The 16083-nt window shown below is 48.9% G+C and overlaps 1 protein-coding gene across 4 annotated transcripts in view; it reads left to right on the forward strand.

Moving 5' to 3' along the window:
• EYA2 (EYA transcriptional coactivator and phosphatase 2) overlaps nt 1–16083 on the forward strand; it is a 251292-nt gene that overhangs the window by 90443 nt on the left and 144766 nt on the right. For all 4 annotated transcript variants that reach the window (XM_070486023.1, XM_070486022.1, XM_070486026.1 and 1 more), the window contains exons 4-5: nt 1575–1717; nt 10280–10396. In XM_070486023.1, coding sequence (XP_070342124.1) covers nt 1575–1717; nt 10280–10396 — 260 coding nt within the window. The remainder of the gene's footprint in view (nt 1–1574; nt 1718–10279; nt 10397–16083) is intronic.

Raw genomic sequence — 16083 nt, forward strand, 5'->3', positions numbered from 1 at the left:
AATAAAAATAAATAAATAACTGTTCCAGCCAAAGAAATTCTATTCCCGGACCCCTGGACCTCGTGTGGCCCCTGGGCCGCCATCTTGCTCTCTTCCTATTGGAAGAGCCCACCTTGACTTTCTTTCCTGCTGCTGGCAGGGCTGGGTCCGTGGCAGTCTTGTTACAGGTGCTGGCTCTGGAGTAGGGTCCTGAGGTCAAGGTTGAGATTTCCCACTTTCTAGCTGTGGCTTCAGGTTTCTTCCCTAAATGAGAGCCAAGAGCCCCCACCCAGAGTGTCGAGATGAGCGTCTGAGGAGATTTCCTGCTCCCGTGGGGCCTGAGTATCACAGTTCCCAGCTGGTGATAAGAACGCAGTGAAGGGTAGCAGTCGTCACGTTGCAGGTGTCTCAGGTCAGCGGCCCTTCCCGTCCCAGCCCCGTGGAGCCTGTTACTCACCACGGAGGGCAGAATCCAGTTGAGTTCTTTAGTTGTAAGTGGCAGAAATCTACTCTGGCTGGTGTAAGACCACCAGGACTTTTTGGGGAAGGTTTGGAGTAGCTCAAAATGTAAGTCAAAGTGGAATAATCAGGCTTCAGGCAAGACCAAGGAGGGGCTGGCCCCGTGGCCAAGTGGTTAAGTTTGCGCACTCTGCTTCGGTGGCCCAGGGCTTCACTGGTTTGGATCCTGGGGGCGGACCTAGCACCCCTCACCAGGCCACGCTGAGGCAGCATCCCACATGCCACAAGTAGAGGGACCCACAACTAAAGTATACAGCTATGTACTGAGGGTCTGGGGTAAGAAAAAGAAAAAAAGATTGGCAACAGATGTTAGTTCAGGGCCAATCTTTAGAAGAAAAAAAAAACGAAAGACCAAGGATAGGACAGCTTCTGGGATCCAAGCAATAGGAAGGAACTAAAAGACAGCTCCTCTTTTGGTGTGGCTGTTGGAATGAATTATTCAGCCCAAGATTTAAATTCCCAGGGCAGAGTCTGATTGGATGGTCTTGCATCATGCACCCACCCCTTGGCCAAGAGCAGGGCATCTTGATTGACAGCGCTGCCAAACTACAATCAATTGGAAGGTGTCTAAATTAGGACAATGGCCGGGTGGGGCAGGCTCTGCTGCAGTAATCAATAAATGCTGACCTCATGACTAAACACCGCAAATAACAAAGGTTTGTTTCAGTGTGGGTCCGATGAGATCTCTCCTCCACACGCTGACTCGAGCATCCAGCCTGTGTCCGTATTTTGGCTCTGCCTTCTCCGCCTGTTCCCTCCACAGTCGCTGCCTGAAGAGGAGAGAGGGCAGGAGGCGTCGCAGAAGTTGGTTTTATTGGCCAGACCTGGGAGCGGCTTATACCTTCTCTTGGGCAGAACCCAGCCACATGATCTAATCTGACTGCAAGCGAGACAGGAAATGTCTCTTCCTGGTGTCCAGGAAGAGGGGAAATGAAGTGGGATTTGATGAACACCACACTTGTCTCTGCCCTGGAAAGAGTCAATACCCAAAGCAAAATGGTGCTGTTGAGACCAAAATCAGGAGGAAGGGATGCTGGGCTGGGCCTGGAGATTTAATCTTCTCTCCTTCCATGCAGACCCTGCGCGCGTATCCTACCCAGCCAGCCTCCCTCTGCCATGGCAGCCTACGGCCAGACACAGTACAGCGCGGGCATCCAGCAGGCCGGCCCCTACACGGCTTACCCGCCTCCAGCACAAGCCTATGGACTCCCTTCCTACAGTGAGTACCAAAGCAAGCCCTGCTTTCCCCCCGGGGTTCCCAACATCATGGTCTTTCCTTTGCCCTGTGGCCTCAGTTAAATGCAGCCAGCCTAATTTTGGATTAGAGATAGAGGAGAAGGATAGACGCCTTAAATATAGTTCAAGTTCTGCAGACTATATGAAGGCCTCTTTTAATTTCAAGAAGAAGAAAGTTAGCCCAAGCTGGCTTAGGGAAAATGGAAATTTAATGATTCACATACTGGAAAATGTAAAGGTACAGCTGACATCAGGTATGGCTGGATCCAGGTGCTCACATGACATCAGGAGGAAGATGTCTCCCTCCATCTTCAGATGTTTTCCTCTGAGTTGGCTTTACTCTTGCACTGGTTCTTCCCACGTGGCAGCAAAGATGGTGCCTATCAACTCTGGGTTTTCATCCTTTCAGCTCAGCACTCCCAGCAGTTCCACCAGAATCTCATATTGACCCCCATTGGCCCAAATTGGCCACATGACAATGCTTAGAACAAGACAAGGAGTGAGGGTGAGGGACATAAGGAGGTTGAAGCGTATGGATTGTACATGAGGGATGGATGGCTCTCTCAAAGGAAAACACAGGGGTGGTATCAGAAGAAGGAGAAATGGGTGCTGGGAAGGCAAAACCACAGACCCACAGACCTGGACTCTCAGAACCTTCCTGCCGAGAGCTGGAGACTCGGTGAGCCAGGCTCGCCACGCACTGCTCACCTGTCCCTCTGCGTTAGTCAGGGTTCTCCAGAGAAACAGAACCGGCGGGGTGGAGATAGAGATGTGTGTCTAGAGAGAGAGATTTCTCGTAGGAATTGGCCCGCCCGACTGTGGAGGCTGAGCAGTCCCAAGGTCTGCAGTTGGCAGTCTGGAGACCAGCTCTCCAGTCTGAGCCCAGAGGCCTGGGAACCAGCAGGGCTGATGGTGTCGCATCTGGTCCAAAAGTCAGCAGGCCCAAGATCCAAGAAGAGCTGATTTTTCGGTTCGAGTCTGAAGGCAGGAGAAGATCAATCTCGCAGCTCAAGCACTCGGGCAGAAGGGCTCCCTCTTCCTCAGCCTTTTGATTCTGTTTGGGTCTTCAACTGGTTGGATGAGGCCCACCACATTGGGGAGAGAACTCTACATAACTCAGTTTACAGATTCAAATGTTAATCTCATCCAGAAACACCCTCACAGACACACCCAGAATAATGTTTGACCACATGTCTGGACACCTCGTGGCCCCGTCCAGTCTAGTCAAGTTGACACAGAAAATTAGTCATCACACTGCCTGTGGTTTTTATTCATGCTATTTCCTCCCTTCTTAATTTGTGTGTCAACCGAAGCTCTTTTGGTAGCCTATGACAAAAATCTAGTGGTAATTAGATTAAGGAAATAGAGGAGTTTATTGCAAACTGAGCTGAAAAATCTTAGAGGACTGGCTTCAGGCAGTGTTGGATCCAGCTACTCAAGCAATAATATCAGGAATTAGTCTCTGCTCCATTTGCATGGGCTTTAATCTCAGGCAGGCTTTCCCACTGTGGTGCTGAAGAGATCTCTCTCGCTGGACTCCCATGGCCATCCCTGACCCAGACGCTGGGGCAGAGAAGATGGAAATGCTCTGGTCGGCCACATTTGGCCACATGTCCACCCATGGAACCAGGGGCCAGGTCAGGCTCACTCGGGAGAACAGATCTGAATATGAGAAAGTGTATGTCAGGAGTAGGACGAGGGGCAGGTGGAAACCACGGATGGCCAAGCAGACGGCTTTCCAATCCAGCCACGTCCACGGCATCCGGGGAGAGACCACGGGGTGAGGGGCGGGAGACTCACCTCCCAGACCCAGTGCCCCTGCCTCCTCCAGGCCTCAGTTTCGTCAACCATAAAGTTAATACGCCCTTCTCGTCTTCCCAACCAGATGACGTGGCTGGCGTGCAGGGACTGAACTTTGCCTTCTTTTCTCTCTCTCTACCTCTGCCTCGTTCTCTCGCTGGTTCATTCGTTCAGTATTGGGGCCCATGCTGGGCATTCAGTGGTCCACGAGCAGGGCGGGCCCTGTGTTTGTGGAGCTTCCTGTCTAGATCGGAGGCTGCCAAGTGAAGGCTGATGGGTAATGTGGCCTTTGGCTTGTTTTTTAACCAGGAAAATATACTTGACATTTTTTAAATTAATGAACAATTTTAAAATGAGAAATGTTTACATAAGAATTCATATTTCTAATATCTTAAAAAAAAACAAATGATCCATGGGGCTGGCCCGGTGGCACAGCATTTAAGGCTGTGAGCTCCACTTCGGTGGCCCAGGGTTCACGGGTCTGGATCTCCGGCACGGACCTACACACAGCTCATCAAGCCATGCTGAGGGGGCATCCCACATCCAAAATAGAGGAAGATTGGCAACCAGTGTTAGCTCAGGGCCAGTCTTCCTCACCAGAAAAGAAAAAGATCAGGCAGCACTGGGCCCATATTTTCTGTGTCAGGAGTAAGTGGCTCTGAGTAGGGCTGTCCCCGTTAGCCTCAGTTCGCCATGGTCCCCACCTGGCCCACATCACTTGTTTGAATTATCTGTCTGTCCCCTGAAGACATTTGAGTCTTCAACCTCTGGCCTAGAGGGGCAAAGAAACTTTTTAATTCTTTAAAATTTTATGTTATTTCAAATGATCACGCATGATATAAAGGAAGAGGAGGAGGTCATGGGAGAGAACAGAGCAAGGAAGAATCAAATGAGTTCCAATTAATTGAATTCTAATTAATTCCTAAATTAGGTTCCAGCAGGGAAGGCCTTTTAGAGGAGGTGCTGACCCAGCTGAGAACTGAGGACTTTGTGCAAGCTCAGGAGGGAGAGCATCCGGGGGAGGGGACCGCCCGCGGGAAGGCCCGGGAAGGCACTTGGCAAGGCCTGGGAGCCCAGTGGCTGGACACAGTGGGGGATGAGGTGGAAGAGGTGGGCGGAGCCTTAGAGGCCTGGGAGGGATTCAGGATTTTATTCCAAGTGAAACAGGAACTCATCGCAGGTCTACAAGCAGAGGGCTATGTGAGACAATCTGGGTTTTTTCCTTTCTCTTTTTTTTTTTTTTTTTTGAGGAAGATTAGCCCTGAGCTAACATCTGCTGCCAATCCTCCTCTTTTTGCTGAGGAAGACTGGCCCTGAGCTAACATCCATGCTCACCTTCCTCTACTTTATATGTGGGACGCCTACCACAGCATGGCTTGCCAAGTGGTGCCATGTCCACACCCGGGATCCGAACCGGCGAACCCCGGGCTGCCAAAGCAGAACGTGCAAACTTAACTACTGTGCCACCAGGCCGGCCCCGCAATCTGGGTTTTTAAGGATCACCTTGGCCGCCGTCGGGAGGTTGAGTTGGAGGGAAGCAGAGGAGAAACAGGAAGGCCAGCTGGGAGGCTGATAAGGCCTGGAGTTGGGCGCTGGTGGAGGCCTGGGGCAGGGCAGTGGACATTCAAGAGCAATTCTGGAGGTGGCAGTGACGAGTCCGGTGGGGCATCAGAGGAGGCGTTGGTCGTAGTCACGGTTGTTAAGTTGCCGCCGCCCACGACTCTCAGTGCTCCACGTCCAGGAGTTGTTTTAATGCCCCTCAAGCCTACAAGGAAGTTCTTATCATTATCTTCCTTTGAGGGATAAATAAATGGAGGCTCAGAGAGGATAAATAACTTGCCCAAGGTCACCCAGCCGGTCGGCTGCAGAGGTGGAATTAAACCCTGGCAGCCTGGCTCTGGAGTCCAAGCCCTTAACCACTGAGCTCCCCGGCCCCGGCGTGCGTTCTGTAAATCCCAGGGGATTCCCTGTGACTCAGCTTCACCAACAGGTGTGAGCATCTTTTCTAACTTTCTGTCCCTCCTGTGCTGGAAGACCTGTGACACAAGCACATGGAAGTTACCCTGCCTGGCTGACAGCCCAGAAGAATGAAGCCGTTGTATTTTTCAGCAAAAGCAAGAAAACTAACCCTGTTCCCAGACAAAACACAGTGTCAGGTGGAAATTAATTTGGTTCAAAGTCATTTTACCGTCTTAGTTACTGTCAGTCTGTTCCCTGACCCACAGCATAGGAGGTGAGAGGGCACGTCCTCGGTTCACACTGTACCTCTGCCTCTTGCTGGTCCCAAGACCCCAGGCAAGCCACCTCTGTTTCCTCGTTGGTGCAGTGGGAGTGATGCTGAGTCTGGCCTCCTCACAGCTGTTGTGAGGATTAAATGAGGTCATCTCCGTCGGAGGTCAGCTGCCTTTTTCTGTAAAGGCCAGCTAGCAAATATTTTCAGCTTTGTGGGGCAGACTGTCATTGTTGCAACTCCCCAACTCTGCCACTGTAGCGTGAAAGCAGCCGACACTATGTAAACGAATGGATGTGTCTGTGTTCCAATAAAACTTTATCAACACAAATAGGCAGTGGGCCACATTTGGCCCATGGACCCATACCCTTGATCTATATGAAGGGCTTAGCTCTCAGGGCCTGGCCCGTGGGAAACGCTCCATCGATGCAGTAGAAGCCAGGCTGCCACACACACACGGGATGTCCGTGCCACTGCAGAATGACAGGTGGCATGAAAAGCCGTTTCCCTCCCATATGCCTGTGCCCGAGCAAGCAGTGTTTGCTCACTGTCTGGACAAACCTTGTTGAATCTTGTTAGGAAGTGTTTCTCATTGCTCCTTGGCAAATAGTAGTATTACCTTTGTTTAAATAGCTTCAGGGAAATAACACAATTGAGCAAACTAGAGGCAAGGAGGTTGGGAGTACTGAGTATTTTTTCCCTCAATTTATTATACAACGTTTAAGACATAGGTAAAAGCATAAAGAGTAATATTACCAACAGCCACAAACTGACCATCCAACTTAAAAAATAAAAAATAGAGGGAGGTCTGCCTCCCTTTCATCTCAGAGACACCCACACCCGTGGATTTGCTGTTTATCATGCTTCTGCATCTCGTTATGTGGAATAGGGATCAGTAAACTTTTCTGTGAAGTGCCTGATAGTAAATACCCTTGGCTTTGCGGTCATACATTCCCTATCACAACTACTCAAGCTACTGTTGTAGCTCGAAAGCAGCCACGGAAGATACGTAAATGAGTGGGTGTGTCTGTGTTTCAGGAAAACCTTATTTAGGAAAACAGGCAGCACGTCACATTTGGCCCATGGGCCACAGTTTGCCGCCCCCGATGTAGACTTATTTTGCATGTTTGTGGAATGAATGAATGCCCCGTGCATCACTGTTGTTGACATGCTTTCTGAAATGCACGCACTCACTATCGTGCTTCCAAGAGCTAAAGACAGCAAAATCTGTAGGTGGTTCCTGAGCATCTTATGGAGGCCTCCTTCTCTTTGCCACAAAGATATTCACGAGAAACACTTGGGGAGCAGGAGATCTGATGTGGTCAGACTGTCCCCAAACCGGACCTTCACCGGATTTCCTTTGATCTTAGTCTCTTGGAGCAGTGCTACTCATCTGGGCTAAAAGCCCGGTACTTGTTTTTTGCTTTTTAATTTCCAGTTCTTTGTGGACTGATACTTTGGTAAAATGCAATAAAAATGAATTACTAGAAAAATGAAATTAAAATAACAAAACAGTGATACAAAATAGAAGCCCAGAGATATGACCTTAGATGTCACACGATGTCAAGTTGCTACGAAAGTTTCTAGATGTTTCTGTACTTTCTCATGGTAAGCTGGTGACTGGTCCATGGACACAGTTGGGCCGCCCTGATTTACAGGACTAAAGCCTTTCACGTGCTTGCCAGAGTCTCTTCCTTTCCTCATAAATTAGAATTTTGTGATCCAACCACTTAGCAAACAAAAGGAGATGTGAAAACCTTTATTTTGTTTTCTTCCATATTTGTTCATTGGGCAGACATTTATTGAGCGCCTACTGTGTGCCCAGCAGTGAGGCAGGTGTGGAATACCACAGAGGACAAGACGGGCCTGGCCCTGCCATCCAGGAGTTCTCAGCCTAAGGAGGGAACAGATGGTAAACAGATGAACTGTCATGAGTTCCCTGAAAAGAGTGGGGTGCTGTGGAGGGACTCAGGGGAAAGGGCCTGACTTAGGTCATGAAAGGCCTTTCTGGGGAAACAACATTTAAGCTGAGAAATTGAGGATGAGAAGGCATCAGCCTGGTAAAGACGGGGATGGGATGTAGTGCGTTCCAGGGCAGAGAGAAGAGCATGTGCAAAGGCCCCGCGTCTAAAGACATCTTTGCAGTTTTGTCTGCATCTATTTAAAATGAAAAATTTATGTACCTTTGACTCAGCAATTCCGCTTCTTATAACCAACCTAGACAAACATTCTAACATTGCGTGAGGAGGCACATCCATTCCATCCTGGGCTGTGATAGCAGAAACCTTGGAATCACCCTAGAGTTCATCGTCAGGGGACTGGCTGCATAGGCAGTGATGGTCCTCACTTGGATTTCCGTTCAGCCACAAAAATGAATGAGAGTGGCCGAATGCACAGCTCGAGAAGGGTGAGCGAAGGAGCTGAAGAAGGCAGGGGTCGGAGGCATGAGCCAAGCCCCTGTAGGACCTGGTCACCCAGAGAGTTTAGATTTTACTCCAGGTGCACCAGGAGGCAGCCTGCACCAAGTAAACCATTACCCGCTCCTAGCAGACTGAGCAAAAGAAGGTGCTTGTTGCTCTCATCATCGTTGTTACTGAAGTCTTGCACCGTCTACTGCATAAAGTCCTTTCACACCCGTTGGTAAGAGGCATCAAGAGAAGGAGAGGAAAACCTTGACTTCAGAGTTATCAGCTAATTGCGAGACCCCAGTTGAGTGGCCTGGCTTTCTGAACCTCAGTTTCCACATCTTTAAAAGGGAGCGAACAGTATTGCTTGTTTTGTGGGATGGTTGTGAGGATGAAAGAGATGTGTGCTTCTAAGTACCCCAGTCAGAGCCCTATATGTTCATCCTCTCCCCTTCCTTTAACCTCCTGACAACCTTCTGGTGGGATCAGCATCTTATCTCACAAGGGAGGAGACTCCCAAGCTGGGGTTGGAGGAGAAACTGCCCAGGTCACCAAGTAACGAAGCGAACCGTCCAGGACTCCAGCACAGGCCTCCAGACCCAAACTCCATCATTTTTACCCCACTAAGCATTCGCCTCATTTATGGGGATGAATGAGTGAGAAGGAGGGAAACCACAATTGCAAAACCATCCCCGGAACTAGAAATGTTCTTTAAGGAAATGCAGACTTAAACAGCATTGAGATACTCTTTACAGCTATAAGACAGAGAAAGATAAGCAAAGTTTGATAATGCATTTGATGCAAAAGGGAAGCAGACACCCGCTTATCGTATGGAGAGGATGTCCGTCTACCCTCCGGGGAGCACCGTTTAGCAGCATCCATAAAAATTTAAGATGCTCTTGCCCTTGGACTCAGCACTTCCAAATACCGGGATTAACAGAAAGATGTGTGTGTACACGAGGGGTTAAATGACGAGGCAGCCACACAGTGGAATACGGCACAGCCATAAATACAGAGTAAGAGAGAACTTCATAAGCGGTGGAGAATGATCATTATCATGTATTGTCAAGTAACAAAAGAAAAAAGAGGAAAATGTATAACGGTATAGACTGCTCCAGTTTATTTTTAAAAAAGAGGAAAAAAATATATATATATTGCACATACATGCATAAGTTTGTATTTGCACAGAACATGTCTGGAGGTAGATACAAGAAACTGGTAACAGTGGTCGCCTGTGGAAGGGGAGCTGGAGGTTTGGGGTCAAGGATAGAAGAGATACTTTTCTCTATGCCTTTGGTACTATTTGAATTTTCTACAGTGCATTTATTACATTTTCAATAAAAATACAACGTGTGGGCTACTGCTGGTAGCGCCCCTCCCTTCCCAGCCAGTTGCTCATGGAATCAGTGCCTGTGCTTTCAGGAAGCGTGTCAGATAAGCAGGCCCCCCCAACGAGAAGGGTGGAGAGTGTGCCTTAGGGTTAAGTGGCATTTTCTCTACAGAGGAAGGATGCTTCCTTTAACACCTTCGCCCGAAATGCTGATGGCTGTTTACACCATACATGGCTTCACTCCATGGTGTAGGGGGTTGTAACTCACTGCCCTCAGGGGCAGGCAGGAAGCATGAAACTGACCACATGTGCAAAATCCAAGATGCTCTTGGCCTGCCTTTCCCTTCGCCACTTTTGATAGTGTCCTAGAATGTAAAAAAGAAAAAGTACAAAAGCAATGAAAAATAGCACCTTAAAACCAGCCATGGTGATATGGGAAACACACCAATGGGGAGCTCCTGGGGGCAGCCTGTCATCACATGGGAATACAGGCATGATGCCACTAGACCATCTCGTTGCTCAAGAGAGCTATAAGTCCAGATTTTTGGGTGAAATCTGCTGATTTTTTAAACAAAAGGAGCTAATTCAGGTTTTCCTTAAAAATATGCAGGCCAAGCAAAATATGTCTGTAGGCTCATCTCAGCTCACCAGCTACCAGTTTGCAACTCCTGGTTTGGAAGCTGATAAAATTGCGTGCTGTCTTGACTCAGTTGCTTTTCTGCAGGTGACAGGAAGCATCCTAATCTTATGTCCCTGGTGCTTCTTTTTCCCCCTTCAAAGGCATCAAGACAGAAGACAGCTTGAACCATTCCCCCGGCCAGAGTGGATTCCTCAGCTATGGCTCCAGCTTCAGCACCCCACCCACTGGACAGAGCCCGTACACCTACCAGATGCACGGTCAGTGTGGCGCTGCGGCCCCTCCCTGCTGGTCTCTAAGGCACCTCCCGAGTTGGGTGCCCAGTCATTCATTTCTTTATTCAGCTGATTTATTGAGCACCTACTATGTGCCGGGATCTATCTCAAGTAGCAGAGTTACAGTGGTGGACAGAATAGATGTGAGAGCTACCCTCGTGGCAATTACACGGCAGGAGAGAGAGATTGACAGTCAAGAAGACAACAGATAAACTGGCTAATTTGGGGTGGGCTTGGGTGCAAGGAAGCCGATAAACACGGTGTTTGGATAGAGCCTGGTGAACAGCTGCAGGATCAGGAGCAGTGGGATATGGTAACTTTAGATTGAGTCATCAGGGAAGACTCTTGGAAGAGATGACATTGGACCCAAAGGGTCAGCCATGTCAGACCTGGGGGAAGAGCATTCCAGGCAGAGGGAAGAGCCAGTGCAAAAGCTGTATGGAGGGGAAATGTCTTGATGCGTTTGAGGCACAGAACAAAGGCCAGCGAGGCTGGAGCAGAGTCAGGGATGGAGGAGGGAGCCTTGGAGAGAGAGCGGGGCTGAATCACGCCGGGCCTTGAGGGCTGTGGGCAGGAGCTGGCTTTGATGTGAAGCGTGATGGAACTGGCAGGTCCACTGGAGACTCAGAGAAATGCCAGCTGGGGGAATATGGGGCAGGCGGGTAAAGGGGCTGTCATCCCGGGCGGCAGGTTCAAGGCTCTGCGTTCCCAGAGGGTGGCCTTAGAAAAGGAAGAAGGAACTCCAGTGGGTAACTCCCACTCCACAAACCCTAAGAGGCGGTGTGCTGGGTTCTCCTGTGTCCACCTCCACTCTTTCACCCTCCGAGAGCCCCTTCTCCTCTCTGGCGCCTCCCTGGGAGCAAGTTGGGGCTGATGCATGGAACAGAGGGTCGGTGGCAGTCATTTGGGGAATCCTCATCCTGGTATTTTATTCCTTTATGAAAGCTGGTTAAAATGACTACCAGGGGTCTGAAAAGTAAAATGCAAAAACGAAGGGCTAATGACAAGGTGGAGGACCAATGAGTGACTGTTCTTTTCTTTAAAAAAAAACTATTTGTGGGGCCGGCCCAGTGGCTGAGTGGTTTAAGTTCTGCGTGCTCCACTTCGGCGGTCTGGGTTCGCAGGTTCAGATCTCAGGCATGGACCTACACCACTTGTCACCCATGGTGTGGTGGTGACCCACATCCAAAATAGAAGGAGATTGGCCCAGAGGTTAGCTCAGGGCTAATCTTTCTCAAGCAAAGAAAAGAAGACGATTGGCAACAGCTGGTAGCTCAGGGCAAATCCTCAGGAAAAAAAACTATTTGCAAGTATTGTCACTTCATCTTTTTAATTAAGGAAACAATAAAAATGGATGTCAAGGGCAGCCTTTCAGGAAAAATCATTGAGAAGGGACGGAAAATGACTTTAGGGTATGCAAGAGAAAGGGGATGATGAGCATTAATGCCCAGTCCTTGGAATAACTTCCAAATAAAGATCTGCATCGGAGTCTGTTGGTGACACCATCAGCTGACATTGGCCAGATCTTCGCCGCCTGCCACGTGATGTTGCTGGATCTTATACCATCTTCAAGATGCTCCAAAGGATTGGTGCTGGTCTTCTTCCCATTTTACAGAAGAGGAAACTGAGGCATCAAGGGAATGACTTATCTGCCCAACATCAGGCCAAGGAATTTAGATTTGACTGCAATCAAAGGGACTGAGTGGAGTCTCCTGGGCGTCTGGGAGAATCCCAACCCCCCCCACCGAAAGCCCGCACTCTTAGCCATGGTACTCTCCTGCCTCCTCTGCCTCTGCTGTCACCTCTGCCTCCCCACAGTGGCCTTCTGAGTTCCACTGAAGGACATAAGCTGCCAGGACCCATCTCCACGTGGGGAGTGAATTATGATTCTGATCCCAATAATAAAGACTTAGAAGACCCTGAACTTGAACTTGCTTTTGGGTCAGTCTCAAGCCAGGTTTTTCCAGCTCGGCCAGTAGAAACGGAACTTACTGCCTCAGAGCTTCTGAGGCTACAGAGGGTGAACAGCAAACACAGTCCACCCTCCCCCATTCTGGCACCCCTCCTACATTCTGGCACCCTCCCCCTGCATAATAAGTGAGTTGAGTTATGTAGGAGTGGTTCCCCATCCATTCATTCGTTCTTTGAGTTTTATTGAGCACCAGTTCTATGCCTGGCACCCTTTTGGGCTCTGGGGTCACAGCAGTCAACGAAGACAATTAATTCCCCCATAGAGAGAGATGGACATTAGTCAGTTAACAAATAAATAGATGGCTACAGATTTTGATAAAGCTTGTGAAGGACAAAAACAGGGCGGTGTGATGGGCAACGGTGAGGGGAGTGGTAACGGACATTGCCCAGCTTAGGGAGACCCAAGGCATGAAAAAGGAGCCGACCACCTGAGCAGCTGGGGACAGGTCAGCCCAAGCAGAGGGAACAGCGAGAGCAAAGGCCCAGAGGTGGAGAAGGACTCCAAAGGAGACTGATGAATCTGGGCGGAGCGAGTAGAGGAGATGAGGCGGGAAAAGGGAAACAGGAGCCCTCCTGGACCAGGACATGGGGAAGAATGTTATTTCTTCTCTGGTCCTTACAGCAGCTACATGAGGTGGTACCGTCAAGCCTGCTTTACAGATGGGGAAAGTGAGGTTCAGAGAGAGAAGGTGACATGCCCAAGATCACAGAGCCAGTAGTGTTCAGAGCTGGGATTCAGACTTGGGTTTCTAGAATACCAGAGCCTGTGCTGGTCCTTCAAGTGCTATTTCCTGGACTCCTCAGGACTCCTCAACTCTGCGTACACCATTCCCCTAACCCTCCCAATAGCCTGTGAGGTGGGTTCCAGCATTACCGCCTCGTACAGGTGGAGACACTGAGGCACAAAGTGGTAAAGTAACTTGCCCAAGGTCACAGGGCTGGAGCAGTGGGATTTGAAGCCAGGCAGTGGCACTCCAGAGCCCAGGCACGTACCCCCCCACACCATCCCCCCTCCGCACTCCATGCTCCACACTCCATCTAGATGATGATTCTGCATGCCTGAGTCCTGGCCTGGACCCCACCCCCGACATAGCCCCCACCAGCCCCTCAAAATCGAGACGCGTCTCCTGCTCGCTTCCCACCCGACCACAGGAATAATCCAGGTTATTTTCTTATTGTCCTCCTGGCCCCGATGCCAGAAGGGAGCAGCTGGACTTTGTCCCAATTAACTGCCGTCAGTCTAATGCTAATGGCCATAAACTGCTCTTGAGACAGCCCAGGCATTTTGCAAGCCTGACATAGTCGTCCTGAAGGATTTTTTTCAAACACAAACACACAGAGCGCTCACACACCGTGCCCATGTGCTTCCTATTAACTTTTTTTTTTTTTCGAGTTGCTCCAGAGGAGAAATAAACCCTCAGACGGCTCTGCGCACATTTCAGAATGGAAGACACAGGTCGGACTTCGTTTTCACGCTAAGAAGAGAATGAAGAGGGAGGTTGAGACTGATGGAGTTTTAGGCCCGAAAGCACTGACTTGGAGGGAAACTGGTCCACATTTATGAAGCTGGAATGAGACTTTTTTCCTTTATAAGAATTAAAATCATAATTTTGCAGAGGCGAAAAGAACTTCAGTAGGGACCACCCCGTTGTTTACAGATGAGTAAACTGAGTCACGGCAGCACAATGGCTGGTGTCCAGTCATAGAGCAAACATTCGATAAGCTGGGATGCCTCCCCCTACGTCTTTTACCTAGTCTCAGAAACTTCCAGAAACTTCCGCAGAGACAGCGCCCCTCCAGCCCAGATTTGAGAGCCTCGTCTGTTTGGATAACTTCACTGGCCCGCCACCGAACGTGCAGTCAACGTAAAAGAGAAGAGTTCACGGCACTCATTCGGCCTTTGCACGGTTGTTTACTTTCTTTTTTTAAGTTCACCTGAGGGTTTTTACAGCTGAAATGTGTTTCTTACGGGTTTGGTTTTTTTGGTTTCTTTTTGGCTTCTCCCCCTGAAACACTGCTATTCACAGAAATGACCGCAAAGATTAAAAAGAATAGGAAAAAACACCTTGAGAGTGTGTTCCCAGAGCTCGCTGGTCCCGTGGAGGGGTTGAGAGCGCTGGACCTGAGCCACAGGCAGTCTGGATGTGTCCCCCACCCCCAACACGACTTCCACGAGGCGCTTGACTTCTCTGTGCCTCAGTTTCTCCATCTGTAGGACTGGCATCGCAGCAAGAGAGATGACCTCATGGGGCCGTCGTGGGGACTAAGTGGAGTGACTTGTGGGCATACCGGATGAGGCCCATAAAGATGGGGTGTCCTTGTTATCGTTCCCATTGTTCCTTTGGTAACATGATAGTTTAAAGCAGTGACTCTAAAGTCAGGCTGAGTTAACTTCCCAGTTCTGCAAAGTACCCCCGTGTGACCTTGAGCCTAGTTACTTCTCAGTCCCTTGGTTCCTCCCCCTGTAAGATGAGAATCCCAAGTGCATCTGTGCATGGGGCGTGAATGAGTTAAAGGATATGAGTGTTTAGAACAGCCGCTGGCACAGACTAGTGCTCTACAAATGTTAACTGTCATTATTCTCATCCTAATTTCAGGTTTGATGGTCTTTGTGCTTCCCAAATTCACTTCTTTTCCCTGAACTCTCAGTTTTAGTTAGTAGTCACGGTAAGAGAAAAGAGGAAGACTAGTTTGAGACTGTTGAGCTATCCACGTCAGCAGAAAGCCTCCATCGGGTGAACTCTGCGTTATAGGGGAACTTAAAACAGTGGGACCCTCTCAATGGGAATCCCTTTTGTATTTACCAAAGGCCAGGGAATGTTAGTCCTGGAGCTCAGAACCCAACATGAGCCATTCAGGAGCAACATGGAAATGTGTGGTTCAAGGATGCGTAGGAAAATTAAAAGTCCAGTCAAAGGGTTTGTAAGCCAGTGATCTCAGCCCGAGACCTCCAAGGCCAGTTTGTGTCGGCTTCCTGAAATCTGACATCATCTCTGGCACCAGTAAGCTGTGACTTCGGACAAGTCACTGAACTTTCATAATCCAGTGCTCACAAGTGCTCATTGAACGAATAACAAGGTCAGAGAAAGTCAGGGTCAAATGCATTTGGTAAACAGTGGGTAGCACCAAGTTAACAGGTGTCTTCACTGCAGGACTTTCCAGAGCCTTTGCAGACTGATGCGCCTTATGACTCACCAAGAATGGAATCCAGCAGTCAGTTTTCCCAGGTAGATTTGAACAGGGGCCCTCTCTCCAAACGAATGTTGTGTGCTCACTCAGAAGCCCTGGATGTGATGATCTTTAGGCTCCTTCCTGTATTATAATTCTTTGATTCTCTAAGTTTTTTAAAGTTATGAACATGCATGCATTCCCTTTTTTCTACATTTTAGTTTATTTTTTTGCTAAGACATAATTCACATACCATAAAATTCATCCTTTTAAAGGGTACAGTTCAGTGATTTCCTATATTCATAAATTTCTGCAGCCATCACCACTATCTAATCCTACAACATTTTCATCACCCCAAAAAGAAACCCCATGCCCGTTAGCCATCTCTCCCTATTTCCCCTCCCACCAACATAGTTCCTTTTGTAATAAGAAAAAGAGATGTGTTTAAAGTTACTCTTCCTTTATATTAATTTTTGAGCAGGTTCTACGTTTATCTAGTTTAAACATCTACAGAAATCTTTATCCCACCCTTA

Source organism: Equus asinus, chromosome 15 (genome assembly GCF_041296235.1).
Source record: "Equus asinus isolate D_3611 breed Donkey chromosome 15, EquAss-T2T_v2, whole genome shotgun sequence".
Taxonomy (NCBI): domain Eukaryota; kingdom Metazoa; phylum Chordata; class Mammalia; order Perissodactyla; family Equidae; genus Equus; species Equus asinus.